Source organism: Bombus vancouverensis, chromosome 17, assembly GCF_051014615.1.
Source record: "Bombus vancouverensis nearcticus chromosome 17, iyBomVanc1_principal, whole genome shotgun sequence".
In the NCBI taxonomy this organism is placed as follows: domain Eukaryota; kingdom Metazoa; phylum Arthropoda; class Insecta; order Hymenoptera; family Apidae; genus Bombus; species Bombus vancouverensis.
This window is the reverse complement of record NC_134927.1, coordinates 2,570,252-2,594,596: the sequence shown is the minus strand read 5'-3', so window position 1 is coordinate 2,594,596 and position 24,345 is coordinate 2,570,252. Positions and strand designations below refer to the sequence as shown.

The window sequence follows — 24,345 nt, the reverse complement described above, 5'->3', positions numbered from 1 at the left end:
ATAAAGACAAGTATAATATCGTAGCTAAAGGATATTCTATAGTATATTCTCTGCAGTTACTTATGTTGGAAAAATTATGTGACCTGGCAAAAAAATATGAGACCCATAAATGTTTCAAGAATCTGTCTGCCTGCACGTTTATAATTTTATACCTCTAAATCGTTTTCTGCGGAGAAAACAGAAAAATATTAAAGAACGCGTTAGAATCACATCTGTTGATATTGGCCAATAAATTATAAACAAGGCTACAATATTGTTCTACAATAAATGTAATTAAATTAATTACAATTAAATTTTATCATTTGTTCATTCTATTAAAAAATGTTAAGTATTGCCTTTAACGATTAGTTGTACACTAATGTATACATTTTACTAATTACGCTGTTACAAATCGGCTAAAGTGTTCCGATATTTATGTGTGTATGCGTGACTTTCTGAAGTGCAATCTTGTAAGAAAACGTTTTGGCACTTATCCTTTCTATTTTAATGATAGCTGATATCAATAATCACAAATAATATCAAAAATGCAACTGTATGTAACATAATTATGAATATAAAGTTTAGGTCATAAAACTTTAATTTTTAAAAATTATAGCGAAATTCAATAGAAGAGTTTAATATCAGATTGTTTAATATTGTACCTATATTATTGCTGTATATAAATGTTATGAATGTTATTAACCAGAAAATTCACTATCATTTCTATGAATATACCATCACTTAATCCAAGAAATTTTAGGATACCGTGCACAGTGTACAGTTTAGTCACGTGCTGACACGGAAGGAAATCACGTCATGAATGAAAATGCATTAGTATTCAGCGACAACGTAATATCTGTCTAAAGTAAATATCTATACAGACAAGTCTCACAAACCTGTATTTTAAATAAATCGAGTAAACAACAACTAGTCTGAACCGCAATGACATCTGACAGAATTTGGTAATCCTTTTCAACACAATGTTTACGAAATTGGTTATTCTATTAAATTTAATATGTAACAGATAATGTAAGAGCGAATGAAGATAGAGAATTGATTAAACTTTGATTTTGTTTGGAAATGATATAAAATTTATTTTAGTACTAGAATTTTACTGATTATTCGCGTGGCTTATGGGGTTCCAAGGTTTCCGATTACCTTTCTTACAAACGACGCCAAACGATAACTTGTAGCAACCTATGCTCATTTAAACTAACTTAAACTTAAATTTATTTTAGAAACGTGTTACGTTTCTTTACCCTCGTAAAATGTATTCAAACGATCGTACGACGGCAAATTTCATACATGCTTCTAGATTTTTGGTTACCGATTTCTTTATTCTTTCATCTTGTGTTAGCAAAATATATAGTACTCCATCGCAATCTCAACTGCTATTTTTAACATATTCACCAATGTGAAATATTAACGATTACTTGCAAATAGATACTATTGTAGATAGATAGACGATATTCATCGTTCCTTTTCAATCAGGTGATCATTTATATGGTCACTTTCGCCTTCAAAACACATGTATCATACAAAATCTCCTTTAATTTTCAACGGATGGTACGTTCATAGATATAATCACGTGCAAATTCGATCAAAAACCAAATATCGATAACGTCATAGCATTTTAACATATGCAGAAAACTACTTTCTTAATTGTTATACAGGGTGGTTGGTAACTGGTGGTACAAGCGGAAAGGGGGTGATTCTACGTGAAAAAAGAAGTCGAAAATATAGAATAAAAATTTTTTTTGTAATTTTTTTTTTTAATTTTTCCATCGGTACAACGATCTACAGTGAGATCCGTTATAACGAGACGCGATAAAGTGCACGCGTACCGAGCGAAGATTCAAAGTCGATTTTCTCGAAAACAATGCCTCGAACGAAAAATTTTTATTTTATATTTTCGACTTCTTTTTTCGCGTAGAATCACCCCCTTTCCGCTTGTACCACCAGTTACCAACCATCCTGTATATTTGCACTCGCGGAAAAAATATTATCGTGAATATGTAGTTTACTTCGAATTATTCATCCTTTTCCTTCTTCACTTTTTCCTGATACTTGTCGTTTGGGAGAAGAACGCTGGAAACTGATAGCGTGATCACCCCGGATGTATTTCATTTACTTTCACTACTTACGTTCCTGTGAAATGTCAAAATTTAGTATTGAATTCAAACATATAATATGCATGCATGCATGCTCTATGTATCTTTGAAACAGATATGTACGTGCATAAGCAATTTAGAACAAAGTAGATAGACATTTTTTGTTTGAAGCCAAATCGTAAGAGGAGTAACGAAAAGGTAATTACCTTTTTATTTCGTATTAATTAAATAACGGAAATAAAATGTATCCTCAAGTAATATTCCCAAATGTTAATATACAGAAATAAACTTTTAAACATTTCCTGCACACTCCTTCTTGACTTTAATTTTACCGGGTTTATAGATTCTTTGGAAATCCTGAAATAAGTAGTCTGCATCTAAATATTATGCAATAGGTATGTAATTGTTTGGGACAGGATACATAAGATATCGTTACAACACGTAATATGAACGTGTAAATGTTTGTTTGTAAATTAAATTTTAAAGTTCTGAAAGTTCTGGAATTTTCTGGTTCTGTTATCGATTAAACGCGTATTTGTAGGAGCCTCCGCCTGATATCGTATGTAAAGATTGCGTAAGAAAGATATTTAATTTTTTTAATCTATCTTTAATCTAAGAATAGAACTCTATTGAATGAAACAATGTAAGTAAAACACTTTGTACACATTGCATAACATAAACAAACATGTATAGCTCCATATATTTATATCGGCGGTTTTATAAATTATGCTAAAGACACGAATTAGCATGTCAGCGAACGGTAAATAGTTTCTTTATTTTCTATCGATACAACGTACAACCACTAATTTTACGACCACTAAATGCGTACAGGATGTGCATCAAAGTTGGAGGGAAACTTTGGGAACGTATAGTAATCATCGAAACAAGCGAGAAAGGTCTTGATAAATATGGATTAAAAAGCATTAGTTTCTGAGTTACGAGGTCAGTTTCTTGTCAGTAAGACACTATCTTTGACTGCATGTGCGCAATATGTCCTCTGTTCATTTAAACACACGCTTTGCCACATTTTCTCATAGAAGTACGCGCACGTTGAAACATTCTCGGCGTTTCTGTTATCTCTTGGCAACAATTTTCGATTCTTTGTACCTTTATACAGTATTATGCACTAGACGTCTCGTAACCCCGAAAGTGGCTTTTTAATGATGTTTGCACGCTTGTTTATGAAGACATTTTTGTTTGATTCGACGGTATTTTTATTACATGCTGACAAAGTTCGGTATTGCCGGAGGAATTCCTCAATCTGTCAACTGCGGAGTTTGGCTTAAAAAATCCCTTACGGGGTGCGTAGTTGCAATCAAGCAATGACGAGTATACGCGTCGGACGCAGGGCAATTTATTATAAATTTTACGAAAAAGATAAAGCAAAACGAGGAAGAATTACTTTTTTTCAATAAAAAATTAACAATTCACTGTTGAAAAAGGTATTGCTATTAAAAACTCAAAAATTGCCAAGAAATAACAAAGTAAAATACACGAAACAATTCGTAAAATAGCCGATATACGCGGGAAAGTTCACAAATAGGGAGATGCATGAGGGAAAATAATCAACTCCATTTATAAAAAGCAATAAATTATACGGAGCATAACCGATAGATCAAAGATAATAATCAAATGATCAGACTATTTTTTATAAAATACGTAATAGGTTTACTGGAAGTATAAGGGAAATATACCAGTAAATGTAATTTATATTACCTTTTACTAAAATTTTGGGTTTTTATAGTAAATGGTAACTTTTTACTTCGCACGAATGCGAAGTATTCGCATCAAACACGCCGAAATATAGTTTTGGATTGACGTGTATACAGATCGAACGCGGTTAACTGGTTGTGAGGAGAGGTTACTCCTATTGCCAGTGTCACTCTTGACACAATCATAAAGATAAGCTGGCGTATTGGCGTAAAATTCACATATGCAAATAAGATGATATTCTATATATATATATGATATGACCCTAGTTATACTCATATAGTTATATATATATATATATATATATATATATATATAGGTAGGTTTTGTCTGTACCTATTCCTTTTCGTACTATCATACTAGTTATAGGTATAATCATCTACTTACCAGTACACTACAGATTGGTAGTGTTAGCTTTAAGGAAGCTATTTCTGTGCAGTCGATGAATTCGAATTATAAAACATGTCATTTGCCAGGCTACAATGTCAAATAATCTCTTCATTCGTTCCACTTTGAACTCATTCGTATCCTTGCGGAAGTCGTACTATAGACACACTGGTAGGTATGTGTAACGTTCCAATAGATGTATGCAGCGTGCGCAGCAAGTGCAGGATCGAGCTAGCTGCATATCTCCAGCCTAGGAATTGGAGTGGATGGCGAACGTGGGTACAATAGTTCGCATTGTATTGGATCTCTCCGAGTGATAGGCACTGCCCCTCTGTGTTCCCTGGCGTCTATCTATTTCTGTCTGTCCCGTTCACTCTGTTTCACTCTTCCACGTGGTTCCCTGCCGTCTCCTTCCCACGCCTCGTTGCCTACTGTCGTATCTCATTTTACGAAGGCCTGGAGCGCGCGTTATTATGCGCGTTATGCCAGAGCCTCACTATTCTATCGCCATTGCGGCCAACTGCATCGCATCTGCCCGTTTTGTGCTCTTCCGGTTTCAGCTACGGCATCTGGCCCGCGCACTCTACTACCCACCAACTTTCCAAACCGTACAAACTCGTCGAACGAATCGATCCTTCCTATCCATTTCGATTATTATACGATGAAACTTCATCGTAAAACTTTCTTTGTTTCGTTCGTCGATAACTGCCTGTGAAAGAACTAAACATATTTCTCTGTCTATACATCTCCCGATAGAGAGATTTGCGATCAGTATGAAATCTCCGATTCTCCAACAAATACTATTTTTCCTGCACAAGCGTGTAAACATTTTTGAAACATAAATGTGTCGATATTTCTGAAGCAGTTGATAAATTTGAAGTAACGTTATATTTTTAAAAATATTGAAATTATTATTACTTTGATCGTTTTAGTTTATTTCATCCATGAAATTATTTCGGTTTCGAGATCTGAAGGTGATCTTCGTTTCTTTTTAAATTGAACTATATGTTTCCGTTTAGCCAGATATATAGTCCATTTCGAAGCAACTTTGTTCACATATGTTAAAGTTCATTCGTAGAACGTTCTTGAAATTGTCCCTCATCTCCTGTATTTCGCACGTAATGAGGGGATGACCTTGGGCATCGATACAGTGATTTATTCTATCTCTAAACGCGATAGTGCCAACCTCGCGATAGTTGCTCAAATTATTGCCCTAATGCAAGCTTTCGTATTGCCGCATAAGAAGAGGAAATAGTATTTCCTTGACCAAGATCACCAGACTCGACATCTTTACACTTTTCCTCGTGGGGCTTTATAAAAGAGAAAGTTTATCGGGAAGAGATGTTTATTGTGTATTTTTGATTAACCCATTTCAATTCTCGTTTGTAGGTGAGTATGATTTATGTAGGCAAAGTATGTATGTATCTTAAAAATCTGCAAATTAAGAAAGATAGAAAATATACATAGTTGTAGGATTCGTTAGTAATCCTAGAGGCACATTGACGCATCGTAGTTTAAATTCAGGGTAGCATGCTTCGCATTACAAAACACAGTTGGTGTGTTTCAGTTTCTCGTAGTTTTCAGCCTCGGAAGGTATATAAAGTAGATAGTTCTGTTCCAGTAACGATGCTTCCCAACGTTTAACGAAATACTGTGTCATAATAGATATTTTGATTAGGAAAGAAAATTAAAATTAAGGTGTGAAACTGAATCCGCTGTATTAAGAACAATTGGACTAATTGTAAGTAGTATTAGCTGGAAACTAGGTGGTATTCTATTTCATCTGTTGCTATTCACCATGTACAACTTAGCAATCTGTGTGCAGCGCGGGAGTGCTTAGTCTAGAAGTTTAATGCATTCCTACGACGTATTATTCTGTAGTGCGTAGTATACGTAACACGCTCTAATTTAATAAAAGATTTTAATAAGAGGCCTACAATGTGTAATCGTTGCGCATGTAAAACTCGCGTCAGCGATATCCGAAACCAGATACTGAATTATACGTAAGAAGAAGGTGTGCTTGAATTCTTTTTTCCAAGTATTGCTACAGTTGATATTATTTTGCTTCGGATTAAATCATTCGTCATCATAAATCATCATAAATTTTTTTCTTAATTCTGAATAACGATAGATAGAAAATACGTACTATTTTATAATATAAGATAGAAACGTGTGATCAGAAACATAAGTTAGATAATTGTGAATAATATGAGTATTAGATATCGTGTAATTATGATTCTTGACTTCTAATTTCAGCTGTGATAATGTCAGGACGGTTCAAGGAAGGATTTGTATCTGCCAGAAAAATCTTCAGACGTATCTCTTGGCATTTATTGTTTCCTTCTCAGGGAGATGTCTGTTGGTCGCGTGCCTTGTTGTTCTAATAATAGCCGTAACGCTATGCACACGAGTCAAAGACCAATTGGTAGAAACCAAACCTATAGGTTCTGCTGGTCTAGGAGTAAACGGTTTCGAGAGCGATCGGCACATCTCGGGTTTTGTTTCGACGATTGAACGACTATCGTAGAACCTGGATGAGCTTCATGAGCATACATACACACACATATACGAATATGTAGGTACAAATATACCTATACAGGGTGTCCCATGTAACACTTACCGCGATTTTTCAAACACTTCCGGTGATCTAACGAAAAAGTGCTTGGGAACAAAAGTTGATCGATACTTAGTTATATCGATATAAATTGCAATATAATAGAATAGTTTCCAAAAACTTTGTTTTCCCGTAATTAGTTCATCTTCTTTTTCTTTCAGTAGCATTACATATTTTTGATTTTATAGTGTGGTAGCTCGTCCCGAGAAGAGTTCGATTACTTGGTGGACTGTGGGAAAATTGAAACGTGTAACAATCTTATTTAAAATATATCGAAATAGCTCATACATATACGCGGAAACGAAGAGCAGCCGTTTTCCGAGTCAGTCGAGACCAATAAAATAGACAGAACGAATGACAAAGAGCAAGAGAACAAAGCTATCACCACCGTCACTCGAAGCTGAGTCATCTAAACATTCGAAAACGATGAGTCGTGCAACTAGCGGAAATTGGAATCTTTATATTTTAAAAAAGGATGAATTTTATTACAACACGATACTGTTATTATGACAAATGGAAGAGCTCATTTACCGATGGAAAAATTAGCGATTATGTTGAGTAAATTTCAACTTAAATACTCTTCATCAGTCTTAGGAATAACGAGATGAAATTCCTCGGCTGATCTGCTGTGACCGTTATTATTTAACATAAAGTAGACCGATGGAGTCTGCGGTTGAATCCATCCATTAATCAAAAAGATTTTAGCGCTTCAAAAAGATGTCGCATTTCTCCTTATTAGAAAAAGGTAAACGGGGAGTAATTTAATTTCTTGTCAACCAATCATTCATCGGCTTCCAGCAATGGCTTTAGTTTCGTGCTCATTCGTACTCGTTACTTATTTTACCAATTCGAGTTGAATTCGGGAAAATTCAATTAGAACTTGTCACGAATTCGTTAATATCGATTTCACGGACTTGAAAGGTTCGATATTAACGGGACTTCACCGTACTAACTTTCTGATTTAAACATAAATTTCATTTTCTATTAAAGCATTTACTATTACGTATTTTATACAAACTACGATAGCACGCGTTAAATTAACGTTGCATGGCCGATACTGGCTTGGCTTCTAGTCCTTCTATGTGAAATCATGTCAACAGAAATACCGAATCTTTTATTTGACTTGTACCATGGTGAGAGTTCGACAACAATTTAAGTGACTCGTACGACTTATACGGCGGCTTTAGATGGATTCTTCCGCCTACCTATTAGTTGTAAAGGAAAGTTAATTAGTAACGATGAAAAATATATGGTCCCTTTCTAGAAAGAAAAATCTTCCGAGGTATGAGAACTTTTATCATAGTTCATTGGTTGCACATTAAATGTAATTTTCTCATTAATTACTTTTTTAATCTAGGGGGAGTTAGTACAGAGAAAAGATGGAGAAAAGTTTGTCAATACTTTCTTAATTCTCTCCCGAAGCTTTACTAAAGATGTTTACAATTTACTGTAAATTCATGGCTCTATTATTCGAAAAGATGTTCTTAGGTAATACGATATCTAATATTGAAAAAAAGAAAAAATGTCAGACAAATGTTGTCAGTTAAATAAATGAAACTAATGAAACTTTAATATAAATATATTCTAACTGCCAGAGAATTCGGAAATGTGTAGCGTTATATTGCTTTATAGGCAGTTTTTTTATGTTTAGAGTATAAAATTTGGCTTCAAATTAGATGTAGCGTTATTAATTTGAATACGTAATTCGACAATAAATTGACGTAAAATTTTTGTTAAAAAACACGTACATCGTGTCAGTGTAATTAAAAAGGACATATTTTTTCGAAACATGTTTTATATGATACCATAAATGTAATTGGAACAGGAGGATCAATTAATTCTTGCCCTATATCTCTTTCATGACTTTTAAAGTATGGTAACTTATCTGATTTTTGTTCTCGTAAAGCTAGTACATGCTTTGAATATATTAAAACAGTTTAATTAAAATTATTAAAACAGTAAGAATTTATAAAAATTAATGACAGAAAATTGTCCTTACTTTATCGTAATAACTTCCTTTGCATGATATTTTTTATGAAGTAATCGAAGAAACTATTATATTTCTAGATACTTTTATATAAAAATAAAGATTTTCATCGACAATGATCATGAATAGTACACATTTTACAAATTTTCTACTCTTCTAAATATACTTTCTGACAAACGTTGCAGGTTTTATTACAATATCTGTTTTCGAACTTACGTATTTTTACGTCCACGATAAATACGAAATTAAGAATAAAATGCAAGATAAAATTTGAATTTTAAAGAGAGTTATTATACTAGAAAATAATAAAAACTACAAAATGTGTAATTATTGGATATGTTCGTTGTAGAAATTAGTAGAAATTGTATGTTGCATTTGTAGATATTAATATCGATAAGTGTAGTTTTTACTGATGGCCTCGTGCGAACTATCAGTCCACTTGGGAATTAGAAAGCATGACCGACATAACTCCATGATAGTGAAATTCTATCGGTAGAAGGTATCGTGAAAAATGGAATTATCCGGAAACCATGCTAGCTGGCAAATGGAAAGGGAGTTAAGCGGCCTTCGTCCAGCAAATAATTGATGCACGTCAATTAGATTTGTCAGGGTGATCGTTGCAATGAAATTAACAGGAACACCAGCCATAGACACGTACATGTACAATGTACATACTGGTGATAGATATATACATGCAGACTGTTTTACGTACAAGGTGTATTTCGAATCAGTTGATACTGAATTCGATATGTTTGTTAGACAAGCTTCTAATAAGCTTTTAGGATATACAATATACTTATTTCAATGTGGAGTAATACCCCACCCATTTCTCCCATATATTTTCAATATATTGAAAAGGGCCACATAATAAGTAAACTATCGGAAAAAAAGTGTCGCAAATAATTCCAAGTACTTTTAATTCTACCTTAAAACCACCAAAACCTAACGTTAATCTAGCATAAACTGCATGAAATTATTAGAAAGTAATCGAAATAAAACTAGAAATAAATCTAACCCTGAACCAAACATCATGATGAATTCTTTTTTCTTTGTTATTTGATTATTTTATTAATAAACCTTAAATTAAATTTCTCTATTTACTTGCTACTACGTACCTTCTACTTAATTTACGTCTATATAGTTATTTTTAGGCTTGGTTTAGATTTAGCATTAATAATATGGAAATTGAATTAAATAGTCCTTATCTATACTTCTATACCAACTTGTAAATCTTACACTAAATTTGAAGTTTTGGCACGGTTAAGTATTAGAGGTAAGTATAAAATTTCATCAAACGAGTCATATGTTTCGATTGTGGAGTTAAAAGAAAAGAACGAGTCGGTTGTCTTGATACTTATGGGAAAAAATTGTAACTATTATACGATAACAGTAAATGTAAAATATATATAATAATATAATGAATAAAATAGAAATATAGATTATACGTTTTTATTTCTTAAAAAACAATTTCACTTTTTCGCTTTATAAACCAACAAGTAATAGCGATCTTTATTTTACGAGTTCGTATTCAGTGCAGAAATTTTACATATTTTTCTGTTTCGGGAATGTTTCGTATTCATTCGTGCTTCCATACTCTTATATACAATTAGTAATTAAAACCTGCACCGTGTTTCGTACTATGTATATATTTAACATTGGAAATTGAAACGGCTAGATATATGTTTGTTTTCCTATTAATAATAGAGTTTCGAAATTTCTTGACACGACATAGTATCCATCTCAATTACAAATAAATAAATCAGGATAGTAGTATTATAAAATCGAATACGTGATAATACAAAAATAAATATGCGTCCATTACAAAGCTATATAGGGTTGATGATAAAATGGAACGAAGACATTGAAATTCATACGTTTAGCGAGAGAACTCGTAAAAATTGTTGAGTTATTTAAATAGGTCAACGAAAATTTATGGAACACCCTGTGTAGACGTACACACATAGCCATGTAGATAGGTGGTCTCACCGTAGAGTCGGTGGCGTGAAATTTAAATTTTTCCAATACCGGATACCACTAATTCCGTTGATCCGGTAAAACTGCTAGAAATTCCTATCGCACTTTCTCGTTAACGAAGATAACGCGATCGTTCTGACTGCTCCGCTAAGAGAACGGCCAATTATCGGTCTACTTATCGATGATAGCCTCCACATCGCGTTAATCCTCTTCTTCTTTTTAGTTCTCAATCCCTTTCATTCATCAAAGAATCGAAAGACTTTGTTCTGTTACTGTTCGTTGAAAGTATAGTGCAAAGAAACCAAAAGTACTCTTGCAAAGTTGAACTCGCGTGAAATATCATTGAAGCAGGTTATTTTTTTACTTCACTTTAAAGCGCAAAGATTCGTTAAATGATGCATGAATGAGCTACAGGAGTCTGAATAATCAAGAGTTACGTTACAAAATATCATCTATATACATTTTTCATATTAGAACAATTTCATCGGTTAAACAGTCTGTGATTTAGCAGTAGGAATTAGTAAAGTAATTTCATTCGTTGCTTAGTGACAAAATGAAAAAGCATGTCATGTTCTATCCTTTTCTGTACAATAATATTAATGTTTCACTTTATTTCGGTTTGTATTTCTGTAATTTGGAAGCGACACTTTAATATCCAAATTAGGATAAGAGTGGCGAATAGCGCGTTACAGATAAGAAATATCTTTCTCCACCTCCGTTCTTGAAACTTCTCCAGAAAACACTGAGGAAACAGAAGAGTCTCTTAGTTTAAATGTCCCTTACCAAAAGCGATGTAGGAGACGCAGCTGCGATTGAGTCGACCATCATGAGGACCGGAGAGCGCCGTTCGCCAGAAATTTTCAAGGAATTCACTTTCTTCTATATGTAAACGCATGTGGTAAAAAATAAACTCCTGATCTAGGCCGTCATAATATTTTCGGACCTTCATGGTGTATAGGCAACCGAGGAATCGCGACCCTTGGACACAACGTCACGAGAAGTGACTATGTAACTTGGTCGCGTTTGTTAAGAAACGGTATAGTGAGATCGGGTTGAAGTTTCCCTCCTAGTCAATAATTAACTTTACGGGATAATCCGCGATCGGCTTCAATTCTGTTCGGCATTGCTTCCACACTGGTCTTAGTCCCGGCCCATTGACAGAGCGTCAAAATCGAGCAACCAAACTATAAGCCAACACATTGATACATTCATTTATTCGCGACAAATACACCTGTAACAACCTTTTCATTACAATATATTGCTATTATTTTTATATTATTTTTATATATTATTTTTATATATTATTATATATTTGAGTTGAATTATTTAAACGCTAACATTCAAGCCTATTATGCTCGTTCCGCGTCTTAGCATCCAAAAGAAATTTTTGCAACCAAGTGGCTGCCCGATTTTGTATCGGGTCCATCCATGGAAACCAAACCCCTCCTGCGGCTCTCTGATTTCGCGTCAGCTTCGTTTCTTTCTGCTTTAAACTCCTGACGGCTTGCCGACTTCGCTTCAGGTCCGTTCATGAAGCTTTAACCTCCTGCGGCTTCCTGACCTAACGCCAGGTTCACCCGCATGAGTATCTATCCTGGAGGTTATCTGACTTCGTATCAGGTTCGTTCTCGTAAACAATAATCCCCGCCCTTCTCTCACGCTGCTCGGACGCTGCTCCCGTCACAAACGTATGCTTGTAACGACACTACTAAAGTGCACACGTATGTCTGATGTATCCGGATTGGTAAGCAAAATATGGTCTACAATTTATTCACGGATTATGTTGGACAGGTACATTTTATATATTCAAATAGGCGATTAAATAAAACACTTAGTTGAATGCGTGTGTGTATACAGAAGTTGCGTATTTAGTACATATATTTCGAGTAATTCGAAAAATTGATTCATAATTTAGTTGCGATATTAATCAATTCTCTTCGTATAATTTTTCCCGATGTTGTTTTGGGTATATACTCGACAAATTTTACACCGCCTCTCAGCCATTTTTGTGGTGACAGATTTTCTGCAAGGTTCATAACAAAAAAAAAAAAAAAAAAAAAATTAATTTAAATACATAATTAATCGATAAATGAAAGAAACTACAATTAATATATACATAATTAATTTGACAGTTTCAGCAGTTTGTCAGATATTTATAAAACATGTGTACACTGAATTTTTCTCCTTTGTATTTTATCTGTTTTTCATTATTCTATTTAAAGCTCATAGTAGTTATTTCACAAAAAAGAAAAGAACAATCTGCAAAGGTGCGTTCTATTATTTGGGTGATGTCACTGTCACTGTTTACAAATAGCAAGTTAGATAGAAACCGCCCTTAGCAATTATCGTCAGCAAACATAACGTTAATACGATCAAATCGTATTCGAAGCTTAGTGTCTTTTACGTATGTGACTAATTTCAAAATTGATTCCCTCGAAACGGCAGTCTCGGACGAAAAAATTGTATTGCAAAATTTATCTTACTTTTTCGCATAGAATTAGCTTAAGCAAATTCTTATCTATTAACTTATTTTATTGTATTATTTATTAGTTAATTCATTTAATTGTTACATGTATAAGCATGACGATAAAACTTTAATGTAAATATGAAACTTATGAAACTTGAAAATTTCATTATACAAAAATTATTACGCCCAGAATAATTGTTTTCGGTTAATTAGTTGACCGACCTTTGATCGTTATATTTTTTAAGTAATATCATTACGTATGGAGCGTAATACAACGTTTTGAAAATGCTATCGAGATTCTACTGACAAAACTATTTATCTCGTTAAAATTTCTTTTAACGAGAAGCGGTTCTCTTGCATGTTGCATGTAGAACCGTAAAACCGGTAAAATTGACGGTTGTTGTTTACGGGATGTCCTTTGTGCGCTTAATGATAACGACGAATCTGTACATAAACAATAAGAAGAGAAACAATCTTACCATTAGCGAAATCCGCGATTTCTTTCGCCGATATAGTTTTCTCAGGTTGTCTGACTACCAGAGCCATTGGTATCTCTCCGCTGAGTTTGTCCGGTTTACCCACGACTGCTACATCCTTAACGCTTGGATGCGACAATATTACTGCTTCGATCTCAGATGGTGAAACTTGAAAACCTTTATATTTAATAATTTCTTTTATACGTCCTGTAATGTATAGCGATCCTTCTTCATCAAAATATCCTAGATCGCCAGTGTGTAACCAATTCTCCTTATCGATTGTTTCTGCAGTGGTTTTAGGGTTTTTAAAATATCCCAACATTACTTGATCACCTGTGAAACAAACTTCCCCAATTTTTCTTGCGACCAGGGTCTCGCCCGTTTCTACATTTACCACTTTGCACTTAAAGCCAGGCAGTATTGGACCTATGGAGTTATCATTGCTCGTCCTATCGCTCATGTTTGATAGTATTGATAATTCCGTCATACCGTAACCATTTCGAATAGCTTTCAGTTTTGTACGTTGCTTCACTTCGTCTGCTACCTGAAAGAGATACGTATCGAATATATTTTCCTCTATGAAGGGTGCTTTTATTGAAACTTGTTGACACATTTGTCGTTAACTATCACGTTAGATTAAATTAATATATTGTCGTGAGGAATCCAATATCCTTTCAAATTTTATTAGTAACCGATATCTCATCCACCTCACGACCGACTTTTACGATTTTTGAATAAGCTGTAGAAATTAACGTTTCAAGCCGCTTTTTCCTACGCGTGTAACCGCCGCTCGTTCTTAGTTTTCGAGGTGTTAGCAAAGAGCTGTCGACAAAACGTACATATATATTGCGAATTCTGCCTATAATTGTGCGCCGTAACGATGTATGTGTCAAGGTTGATTGCTGAAAGCAACCCTAATTCTTAGATTTTTTTAATATATAATTTATATGCAGATAAGAATTTGATCTGGGTTTGGCGTCGTTTAAACCCGATCGCCGTGCTGTAGATCGACCGGTAACCAAAACTGACGAATATTCTGCTACGGACGCACAACTGACATAGACGGAATTCAATGGGAACAGAGGAAAAATGTTTAATTTCTACAAAGTATGTAAAAATCATTGAAATCGGCGATGGGGTAACACATCGATTGTTTCGCCAATTATAAATAGGAATGTCGATCTGTATCGTTAATGTTTTTGGTTAATTCTGCACATCGAGAGAAGGAAGATGTACAAAGAGGAATTTACTTTTGTACCTTAATATCGAGCGCATAGGCTTCTGCATGTTGCGAATAATCTTCTCAATTTTAATATGTTTGGACGAAAAACTTACATCCGGCGGAAGCGGTGCCGCACCGGAAACGATCTCTCTCACGCTGCTGAAATCGCAATTTGGCACCATTGGATGTTTCGCAAGACCAACTAAAACTGGAGGGACCAATGGTATATGCGTAATTCTGTATTTTTCTACGGAACTGAGTAACGTTTCTAACTCGAAATTTCGCATTATGTACACAGCTGCACCGCAACTTATTGCCGTATTCATCATTCCGAACGCATAACCGTGAAATAATGGCAAGAAAACTAGTATTCGGTCTCCACGTCGAATATCCATTGATCCTGGGGCACTTCGATTAAGAACAAAATGCAATTGAATCGAATATTTATAATTTCAACTAGAATGATAAGAGTTAAGAAGCACAACAATAGAGAAAATATTATATAGTTGATTTGAATAAAGAATGGTTTGTTAATCATATAAAACGAATAATATATATTTAAATTTAGCATAAATAAAAAATAAATCACGAAATATATGTGTGGTCCGAGATCAACCGGATACATTGTGTATATTAATTTAATATCTTTACCTTAGAGTTTGGATGAAAAGTAACAAATTTCGATGAGACAACATTACTCCTTTTGGAAGGCCTGTTGTACCGCTAGAACATAAAATAGCTGCCATTCTTTTCCTGTTATTATCTATCTGCACCGGTGAAGACGCATAGGGATCCGTGATACTTTGATATTTTTCCAAAACCTTGTCTAAGGTTATTATATTTCCATCAAGAGGCTCATCATCCAATTCGATTAATTTCATATTCCAGCTTACAGTAGATGCAATTTTCGCCAAAATGTTTTCAGTGCGTCGCGATACAAACAACACCCGTGGCTGATAAATTTCCAGCATGTGCGTAAATTCTCCTACGTGAAAAATTGCATTAGATATGATTAAATAACGCATATGCTGCATCGCGTAACTTAACCACTCCGAGTAACAAGGTGACAGTTTTACAAAAGATCTAGAAATATTCGAAAAGCCTTACAAAAGCTTTTTCCGATATCCGTCTCCGCAAGGAGAGGCTGAAACAACTTTCTTTGAAATAACATATTTTTCGTAGAATGTTTACTCTCGGAAGATATTCGGAGTAGTTAAATACAATTTAATCGTATACGATTAAAAATTAGTATTGTTTGTATCTCTAAAAGGTGACGGAGTAACGAATATTGAGAATATAAGTGATTATTAATTTCCGCACCTATATACACAATATTTAACAATTTAATATTAACAATTATTGTTTACACTACATTATAAAAATTGGTGTTAGAGTAAGTACTGTTTCTAGACTTTTATTGTTAATTCTGCAAATGTAATGTAAATAAATTTAGTCTTTAATTAAAGTATCTAATTTATGATCTCTGTTTCTAGTAGTTGTAAAATTCTATAATAAAGTCGAGGCTCGATTTCATTAACTTATATATGGCATAATCAGTGGAGTTATCAGAAACATGCAAGTTTCCAAAAAAGAAGAGCAAATTTTTCTTTCTACTTTTTACGTTCTGCCTTCGTTAAACTTCTATAATATTAAACACGCACGTACTTTTAATTAAATTAATTTCTTTGTTATTATAAAATAATTCGTAAAAGCTGCTTGCAGAATATCTTACTTTCTGTATATGCTGGATTCAACGGTGCAAATGTAGCTCCGATAAATAACGTGCTACATATCGATACCACGTAATGTGGATGGTTTTCAGCTGCAACGGAGATTCTGTCTTCCACCTTGATTCCATAATTTCTCAAAGCAACAGATAATATTGTGCTTTTTTCGAGAATATCCTTGCATGTGTAGTGTTTACCAGTTTGAATATCTACCTGATATAGTGACATGCAAGTATTACAATATAAAACATAGTAATCAAAATGAATCATTTGTATTGTCGTTTCTTGCTCTGTTTATATAAAAAAATCTATCTTGTTCAAATTGAGACTGTTGATTACTCTGACAATGTACATGCTAATACAACCATCTGTAATCGCAATATGCGGGTCGCTTATCTAGAACGAAACGTACCAGGTCGTTAATTGTTCGTTGCAACGGTAGTGTCAAGTATTCCATCCGTAAGAAAAGCTTATTTTCTGACGAGAATTACAAGGACTGTAATGTCTAATTCAAAATCAGTACAATCACGAGTCTACCTCAGCTTTTTAATTTTCAATAAAATCTCTAATATGGACGTCAGGAAATGATAAAACGAATGACCTGCGACTGATTTGCTTCACTGCATCTTATATCAATTTATATTTTGTCTCTTTTATATTCTGCGGCAATCGTTCTTGTTTCTCACAGCTCAGCCATTCTGTAACGATGAACCGTTCTAACATTCGCAGTGTTTCAGTGTAAACTGTTTGATTGTTCCGATTTAAAATGATGGAGCTGTAAAGGAGCATATCCGGCATTGCTTCCTCTTTGGTTTTAATTTCGAAGGAGGTGGCAGTAAAAACTAAACGGTTTATTGAAGCTCATGCTGAGGGTGTTGTATCGAATACCCGGATGGAATATAATTAAACGATATACCCGATAAATTTCAGAGTCAAAATGAAATATACCTTTTAAGCGGCACTACAGGTTATACGCTTGGGCGGTTTATAGTTTATTGTCGTAATACAGCAGGAATGTGGACGATACACGACGATATTAGCCGAAAATTGTGTGTAATTAAAAATCCCTAGGCGGTTAAAGTACATTCAACCACAATAACATTTATAGAAATATAAAAATTGTATTGAAAATACAATTAGATGGCGTATTAATGAGATAATAGTAATAAGGTAGCACATATATCGAGCAGTATGTGTTATGCATTTTATGTTACATGCCCCTGTTTTTACGTTTGTTGTAAAGGAACGAATATTATTATTTTTTATCGTGTGTTCACTGAATCAAATGCTGCAACGATTGTTCGCAAAAATTTCCAAGTTTTTCTGTATTATTCCGTTTATATTCCTTTAGTTTGATCAACGTGACGTTGTTCGGCCTTCTTGTAATTAAATATGTAGTGTGATACGCTATACCGAAATTATCACATTATTGAACATTTGGCGATAATATTTGTTGAAGGGTAGACAAATGAAAATTGTGGCTGGGCAAATGCGGACAAGATGCGAATAAACGGATGCAGTTTAGTGTTTGTAAAAATTCCCTCTTTCTCTCCTAATCGAGATTCTACTGTGTACGTACAATTTAGCGTATTATTGCCGCGATCATATTTTATTTTTTTATTTCAAAGCTTGCGATTCCGAACATTATGTTTTCTCCGTAATCGTTTCAAGTGTGATAGCTAACTGACGTATACAGGTTGTGTAAAAAGGTGTCCGATACTCAAAGGGCTTATAGTGCCAACCGGGAGAAATAAATATCGACATAGTTCTAAAAGTAGCCCTTTCGATGTAAAGTCAATTTTTATTTTTTAGCGTTCGATATCTTGAGTGAGCCTCCTCGCAATGTATCGAATATCGTCGGTAGGATCGAAATAACATAATCACGAATTTCGTAGGTCAAATTCGAAGGGTGCTGTGTATTTGTTATTTCCACTTTAGAATAGTAAAGGGACATTGTTAACCACATAAATAATCTTTGTTGATATTAGTAATAACTTTGCTGAGTGGAGGATAGTTCACCCAGGCTTTAGAGATAAGCTTGTAATAATAAACATACATCGTTATCGTACAAGGATCGTGCATGTCATTTCTCGCATCATTCCCGCCTCCCATTCGCACTCAACAACTGGCGTTAACTGGATTTAATTTACGGATTCCAACTAAACTCTAGGAGAAACGGAAAATACGCACGAAAACGCGACCAACGCTAGAAAGATCAGCACGATCCACGACTAAAATCATCAACGCGCTTCTGATATGCAGGCGCTGGAAAACCGACCTTTGGTCCTTCAACTGCCAAGACTGCTTCGCATTCTGATTTTTCTTCATTCAACTGTGAGCATGCACGGTAGTTTGGTTAACCCCAAAAAAATAATTAGAAAAAGTTTCACAGGTATCGGTTGGTCGTCGGAATGAACAAGACGACCTTAACCAAGCTTGCTGGTGCCCGAATAGTAAAAAGAACTAAATTCTCATTTTCAAGTATTACAATCGTTTTTGATGTATCGTGTATGTGTCTCGTACATATTCCCTAACATAATGTACCTCGAGAATTTTCAACAATAATTCGTTAGAATTATGGATGAGCTCTAGTTATTGGTATTAATAGCATAATTAGTATTATAAAGTATTTGTTCCTTTTAATATATTCTATGTTCTACGACTCTTCGCTAGTAACGAGACACGTGTCTTTCTTTCGTTTTGAAGTGAAATCATCTCTAAATCAACAAGGAGACTGAATTTTAGTAGGTAAGTGCGTAGTTGTAAACATTTCTCTTCTTCTAAACACTCGCATCTAAATTTAAGTGGATTTTGCAGCAAAATTATAATCAATTCAACGTTTTCATTGCCTTATTTATTACAATACATTCTTTATAATTCAAGTTGACAGTAAACAAAATCCTGAATACACAGATTCAGTGAGTTAGTAATCGACGGTCATTGAATCTTTCGGCATCGATGTCGATCAAGATTCAAAGCGAATGTCGAAGAGCGAAAACGGAAGAAACAGAAACGTAAATGTACGTGTTCATGATGTAAATTTGGATGCTCTGAACGTTAACCCATCAGAACGCATTTATTGTCTACAGCAATGTGAAACACGGGACATTTCAACTGGCGATCAACGTTTTCTAACAATATTTTGATCCCTGCGCCTATTATCGGCAGATGATCCTCGATCGATTCGGAACTCGATAAAGTAACCGGCAGGTGGGCGAGAAGGATCGCAAAGAGAACACTGCTGACAAATGTTGCACTTATCAACCGGTTCTTCATGGTGCTTTTTAAAAGTTGATTTATCTGTTGAAAGTAATTCTTTGTTTTCTTTAGCATTAACTATATTCGAATCGATAATTACAACAGTTTTTATCCTACTAGAATGTATCTATAAAATTAGGAAGTAATATAAACAAGTTAATTTCAATTAGATTTTAGTCCTTTTAGTCAATTAGATTTAGTTCCTTAGAAATCCAAGTGTAATACTATTTGCTATTATCAAAAAAAACAAAACGATATTTTCGAAAATAGGAGTTCTATAAATAAAGAAAGTAGAGATTTCACAATGACTCGACTATTGAGCAAGAATAAATTCTGTGCATCTGTTCGAATTTATTTGAATAATGACAGAATTAAAACCAATGATATTAATGACCAAATTTATACCTACCGATTGCTGAGAGAAGCGGATATTTCGCGTATACTCATATTCGTATCAACTGAAACTTGCAATTTGGAGTAACTGCGCGACTGTACACGAATCTCTATATATAGGCGGCTTTCGAACACGTAAAGTCCAAACTACGCGATACAATAGCCGATAAACAATTTTTCAATTAACGAGAGAACGAGAGTTATGAATTCGCGATGACCTTAATCGTTTCCTTGCAATAAGCAGCTGCTCGCACGTTAATATTCGCACTTCCTTTAAAACGGAACAACTTTTCGTCAACGGTTAACAGCGCTAACAGAGCTACAAATTATTGAAAACGGTAAAAATTGTAGTTTTTCACAACATTTCTAAAACTGTAATGAATCTAAAAGATTGTTGCATCTTTCGATGCCTGTCTTTTCCTTCCGCATCGAACCAATCTCGATTAAATTTTTAGCACGCATACATGTAATTGACATAAACCCACAGAGCGCATTGTTCAAACTTTCATTACAGAGTCAGATAAAAAATTATAAAGTGCGACCTTCGCTACACTTTTTGCGATTCCAACCAATTGCAATTTGTTCACACGTGTTTTTACGCGTCATCGAGTAAATTAATTTGTCTTACTTCTCAAAGAAACTCAAGTAGCTTAGTTTCATTTTCAAAAAGTTATTCCGCTGTAAAGAGTATCCGAATATTAATGCGAGCCATTGTATGTTTACGCAACTTGTTACATTTCCTCCGAATAAAGAAGTCGCAAATTCTGAAAATTCATGGCGCTTTCTGGAATTTGATTTAACTGCAAATCTGTGTATTATTATGCGTATAGAGAAAAATTATTCACTGACCCTGACAACATCTTTCAAGCTCGTTAAAATCGGTCGAATGTCCCCTATTCTAAATGGTTATCAAAGAAGCTATTGTAGATATTGAGATTTATCTATAACATAAGATAAACGAATGTTATCCGTTTATCGATTGTTAATAAATGATGATAACTGTTACGTCGCGTAACACTCTACCTAGCCCAGGCCACACACCGCGGGCAAGATGGCAACCAGATGTCTTCGAATACTCACCGCGTACCCTCAATAGTTTCAAGTACCTTCCATAAATCTCAGGAATTTCCTAGTCGAGGTCTTTCAAACTGAACAAACGTCTGTTTCCGAAACATTTCTAAAGACCTTTGTCTACTACGGCTTGACAAGGGAAAGTTAGTTTTTCTCACGTATGATGCAACTTTCCTCCCACTAACCACTTTCTCTCGAGGGCGGTTAAGACCCTTCGTTGAACCAGTTAACAACGAAGACTATTTTCCTCACTCTCTTAGCCAAAATCGTCACCAACAAATCCGATGGTCCCGTGCGCTAAACACACCCATCCTTAGCTTTCCTCCGCCATAGCATCGTCTCCGAACATCACTGATTTTACATCCTTCGAACGGTCAACATCGTTCGACCGGGTTTGCACCCGAAGATCAGTCAGTCTCAATCAAGCATCTCGTCAAGCAGTCAAAAATTCGAATACAGTGAGTCGACAAATCCATCAGTATACGCGATAATCCGTCTAGAGACTCAGGTCGCACTCATTCGTAGTCATCTCATAGCAAATATTCATTTTGTGTTACACCGAAGTTGTTGGTTTGTGAAAATATATAATAACCTGTTAGCAGCAGCGTTATCTTTCATTTAACTACCCTTATTATCCCAAAAGAAATAAGGGATCGAACGATTCGCGGCGTCGATTAGCAAATCGTAACGGGAATTTACGACTCCCGTTGGCGCGCTTCTTCGAGATCGTGTCTCCCCGCGAACGTGCGAAAACAATAACTAATTTGCTAAACACGCGTTTCGTGAAAAACGCGTGTGACGTTTTGCATTTTCCTTCAACATAATATGTACTATATAGCATTCGTTATAATTGTAATTTTGTCAAAATTGGATGAAAAAATTAAAGAACGCACTTTTAAGGCGTAATGCCGCTTGAGCTAAGCTTCTACAAACGGCGGCAGTGGCTTATGCATCATATCTGCGCTTGAAGGGTTTGCAAAAGCACGCATGGACGGAAACACTCGTAGAATTAAACGGTGTTCTGTAGAAACAATCTTTATCTTACTTGCACAATCTGATCAGCATTAGAATGTAGACAATTGAACAAATGTTGTCCCAGAGATATGTTTGGTACTTCTGTTATTGGTGGACCATGAAGTATATTATTTTGTATCTCCATTTTGTTTCAGATGAAGCTACCTGTAACGATAAAAATGCAAATGAATAACGGCAATTACTAAATTCCAGTTCCTGCTAAATGGAATGGCGCAGATATTGCTTATTTCATTATGAAGTGATTTCATTTTAATTGCGTATTTTTACTTTCACTAAGAAGAAAAAGCCTACGATATTTTAGTTAGTTTAGCAAGAAAAACGTAAAGTGTATTATTAAGATATATTATTTATTGCACGATATATAATGTTTATACATCGCCTCAAACGATAGATGAGATTTTTCTTTAAAATTTTCCACAGCAGTTTTAAATGCATATCTTGTTATAGATTTGACTAAGGCACGTATATACGTACATATACATGTGTATAGAGAATGTGTCGACACAATTGTTTCAGATTATAACTCCATTACCGGTGTGGTTAGAGAAAAGTATCAAAGGAGAAAGATGAATGGTTCAAAGCGTACTACGTCCGTAAAGCCATGTTTCCTCATAAGTGTAATGACGTATGTGCTATCAACAACTGCATTATTTTTTGAAATGTAAGTGCATACCTTTTCACATCGATAGATTCTTCTCGCCATTCTACGTAAAAGAGTATTGGTATAATGGTAAAAAGTATCGTAAGTAAGAAGTATTTAAAATAATCGTAGAAGCAAACGTAAAAAAGTGATTAGTTATCGGGACATTTGAAACAAATATCTTTATCGAAGACGATGCTCAAAAATTTCGTAATTGTCGATATTGATGCGTGTACTCCTACCAAAAAGCAGATACGTATTTCTTTGTTCAAAAGATAGGATTTCGATAAATCCTCTAAATTCTGCAGAGAATCTGAAAGAACGGATAATACTGCAAGGCATTAGGTGCAACAGGTCGGAGATCGTCTTGACTCATTGTTCATTTTGACAAGAACGGACATAATTTTTCGAAATGTTTATACATTGTAATAGAGAAGCGTTTAAGCATTTTCTTCGATAAAAATATTTTTTCTTTAATATCTCGAAACCTAATAACCTTTTCATCATTATATCCTCGATACTTTTCGAAAGAAAAGCATGTATTACTATTTCAGAAAATAATGTAGTTGTTGACTGCGCATGCATCATTACACTTCTAAAAAAGTACCTTAATTTTACAAATGTAGTACTTTTCAAATCATTCACCTTTCTCCTTTGACATTTTTTCCGTAACTGTACAGGTAACGGATTTATGGAACAATTATGTGAACCATTCTATATATTTCTTACTGTAATTATCGTTACTATCATCTTTTTGCGTCTGAATAGAGAAAACGATTTATGACGGCCGTGTTGATATGTCTTTGACTAGGATTTTCGGAAATGTAAGGAGCATGTATATGAACATAGTTTGAAATTATTTCATATAGGTTTGAGACTACTTATTCACGAGACATTGGAATTTGCAATATAATTGATTATTGAGTCAATACCAAGTGACGAAATGATATTTTACATTACATAAATAGTGGACTATAATACCGTTTACCATTTTCCATTTTTTTTTATTAACATTCATGCTTTTGGCATCAACCTAAAACCAACTAAGTTTAGTCTCTCCTATTTCAAATAGAAAATAAGCGATTTAAATCTCAAATAACTTTATCGAAGATTGGAGAAGTTTGAATTGCGTTAGGAGAGAATTTATTAAAATTTGATTGCTAAAGACTTATTAACAACATGGAAGCAAGTATTTCAATAAATTAACCCTGATAAAGTAGTAACTGAACGTTGCATATTATATGCATTGTAATTACTTATTAAATAAATTAGTTCTTTAAATTGATTTATATCT

At 34.4% G+C, this 24,345-nt stretch overlaps 1 protein-coding gene and 2 long non-coding RNA genes across 9 annotated transcripts in view; 1 reads left to right on the top strand and 2 right to left on the bottom strand.

Moving 5' to 3' along the window:
- Nucleotides 1-1,923: 1,923 nt before the first annotated feature.
- On the bottom strand, nt 1,924-4,596 carry LOC117161818 (uncharacterized). The gene is made up of 3 exons (XR_004465093.2): nt 4,188-4,596; nt 2,297-2,447; nt 1,924-2,127 (listed from the first exon to the last, which is right to left on the bottom strand). It is a non-coding gene; the product is annotated as an uncharacterized LOC117161818 (long non-coding RNA).
- A 1,193-nt stretch (nt 4,597-5,789) lies between these two features.
- On the top strand, nt 5,790-8,676 carry LOC143303877 (uncharacterized). 2 transcript variants are annotated; one of them, XR_013060557.1, is made up of 5 exons: nt 5,790-5,928; nt 6,444-6,762; nt 6,990-7,546; nt 7,902-8,083; nt 8,159-8,676. It is a non-coding gene; the product is annotated as an uncharacterized LOC143303877 (long non-coding RNA). The 2 variants fall into 2 exon arrangements; XR_013060556.1 differs by having other exon boundaries at nt 6,990-8,083.
- Nucleotides 8,677-12,597: 3,921 nt separating this feature from the next.
- Nucleotides 12,598-24,345, bottom strand: part of LOC117161816 (luciferin 4-monooxygenase) — an 82,363-nt gene continuing 70,615 nt past the window's right edge. For all 6 annotated transcript variants that reach the window (XM_076625970.1, XM_076625969.1, XM_033343553.2 and 3 more), the window contains 6 exons: nt 22,422-22,555; nt 16,660-16,867; nt 15,579-15,912; nt 15,041-15,335; nt 13,709-14,249; nt 12,598-12,785 (listed from right to left, as the gene is read on the bottom strand). In XM_076625970.1, coding sequence (XP_076482085.1) covers nt 12,667-12,785; nt 13,709-14,249; nt 15,041-15,335; nt 15,579-15,912; nt 16,660-16,867; nt 22,422-22,535 — 1,611 coding nt within the window. In that variant the 5' untranslated portion in view covers nt 22,536-22,555 and the 3' untranslated portion in view covers nt 12,598-12,666. The remainder of the gene's footprint in view (nt 12,786-13,708; nt 14,250-15,040; nt 15,336-15,578; nt 15,913-16,659; nt 16,868-22,421; nt 22,556-24,345) is intronic.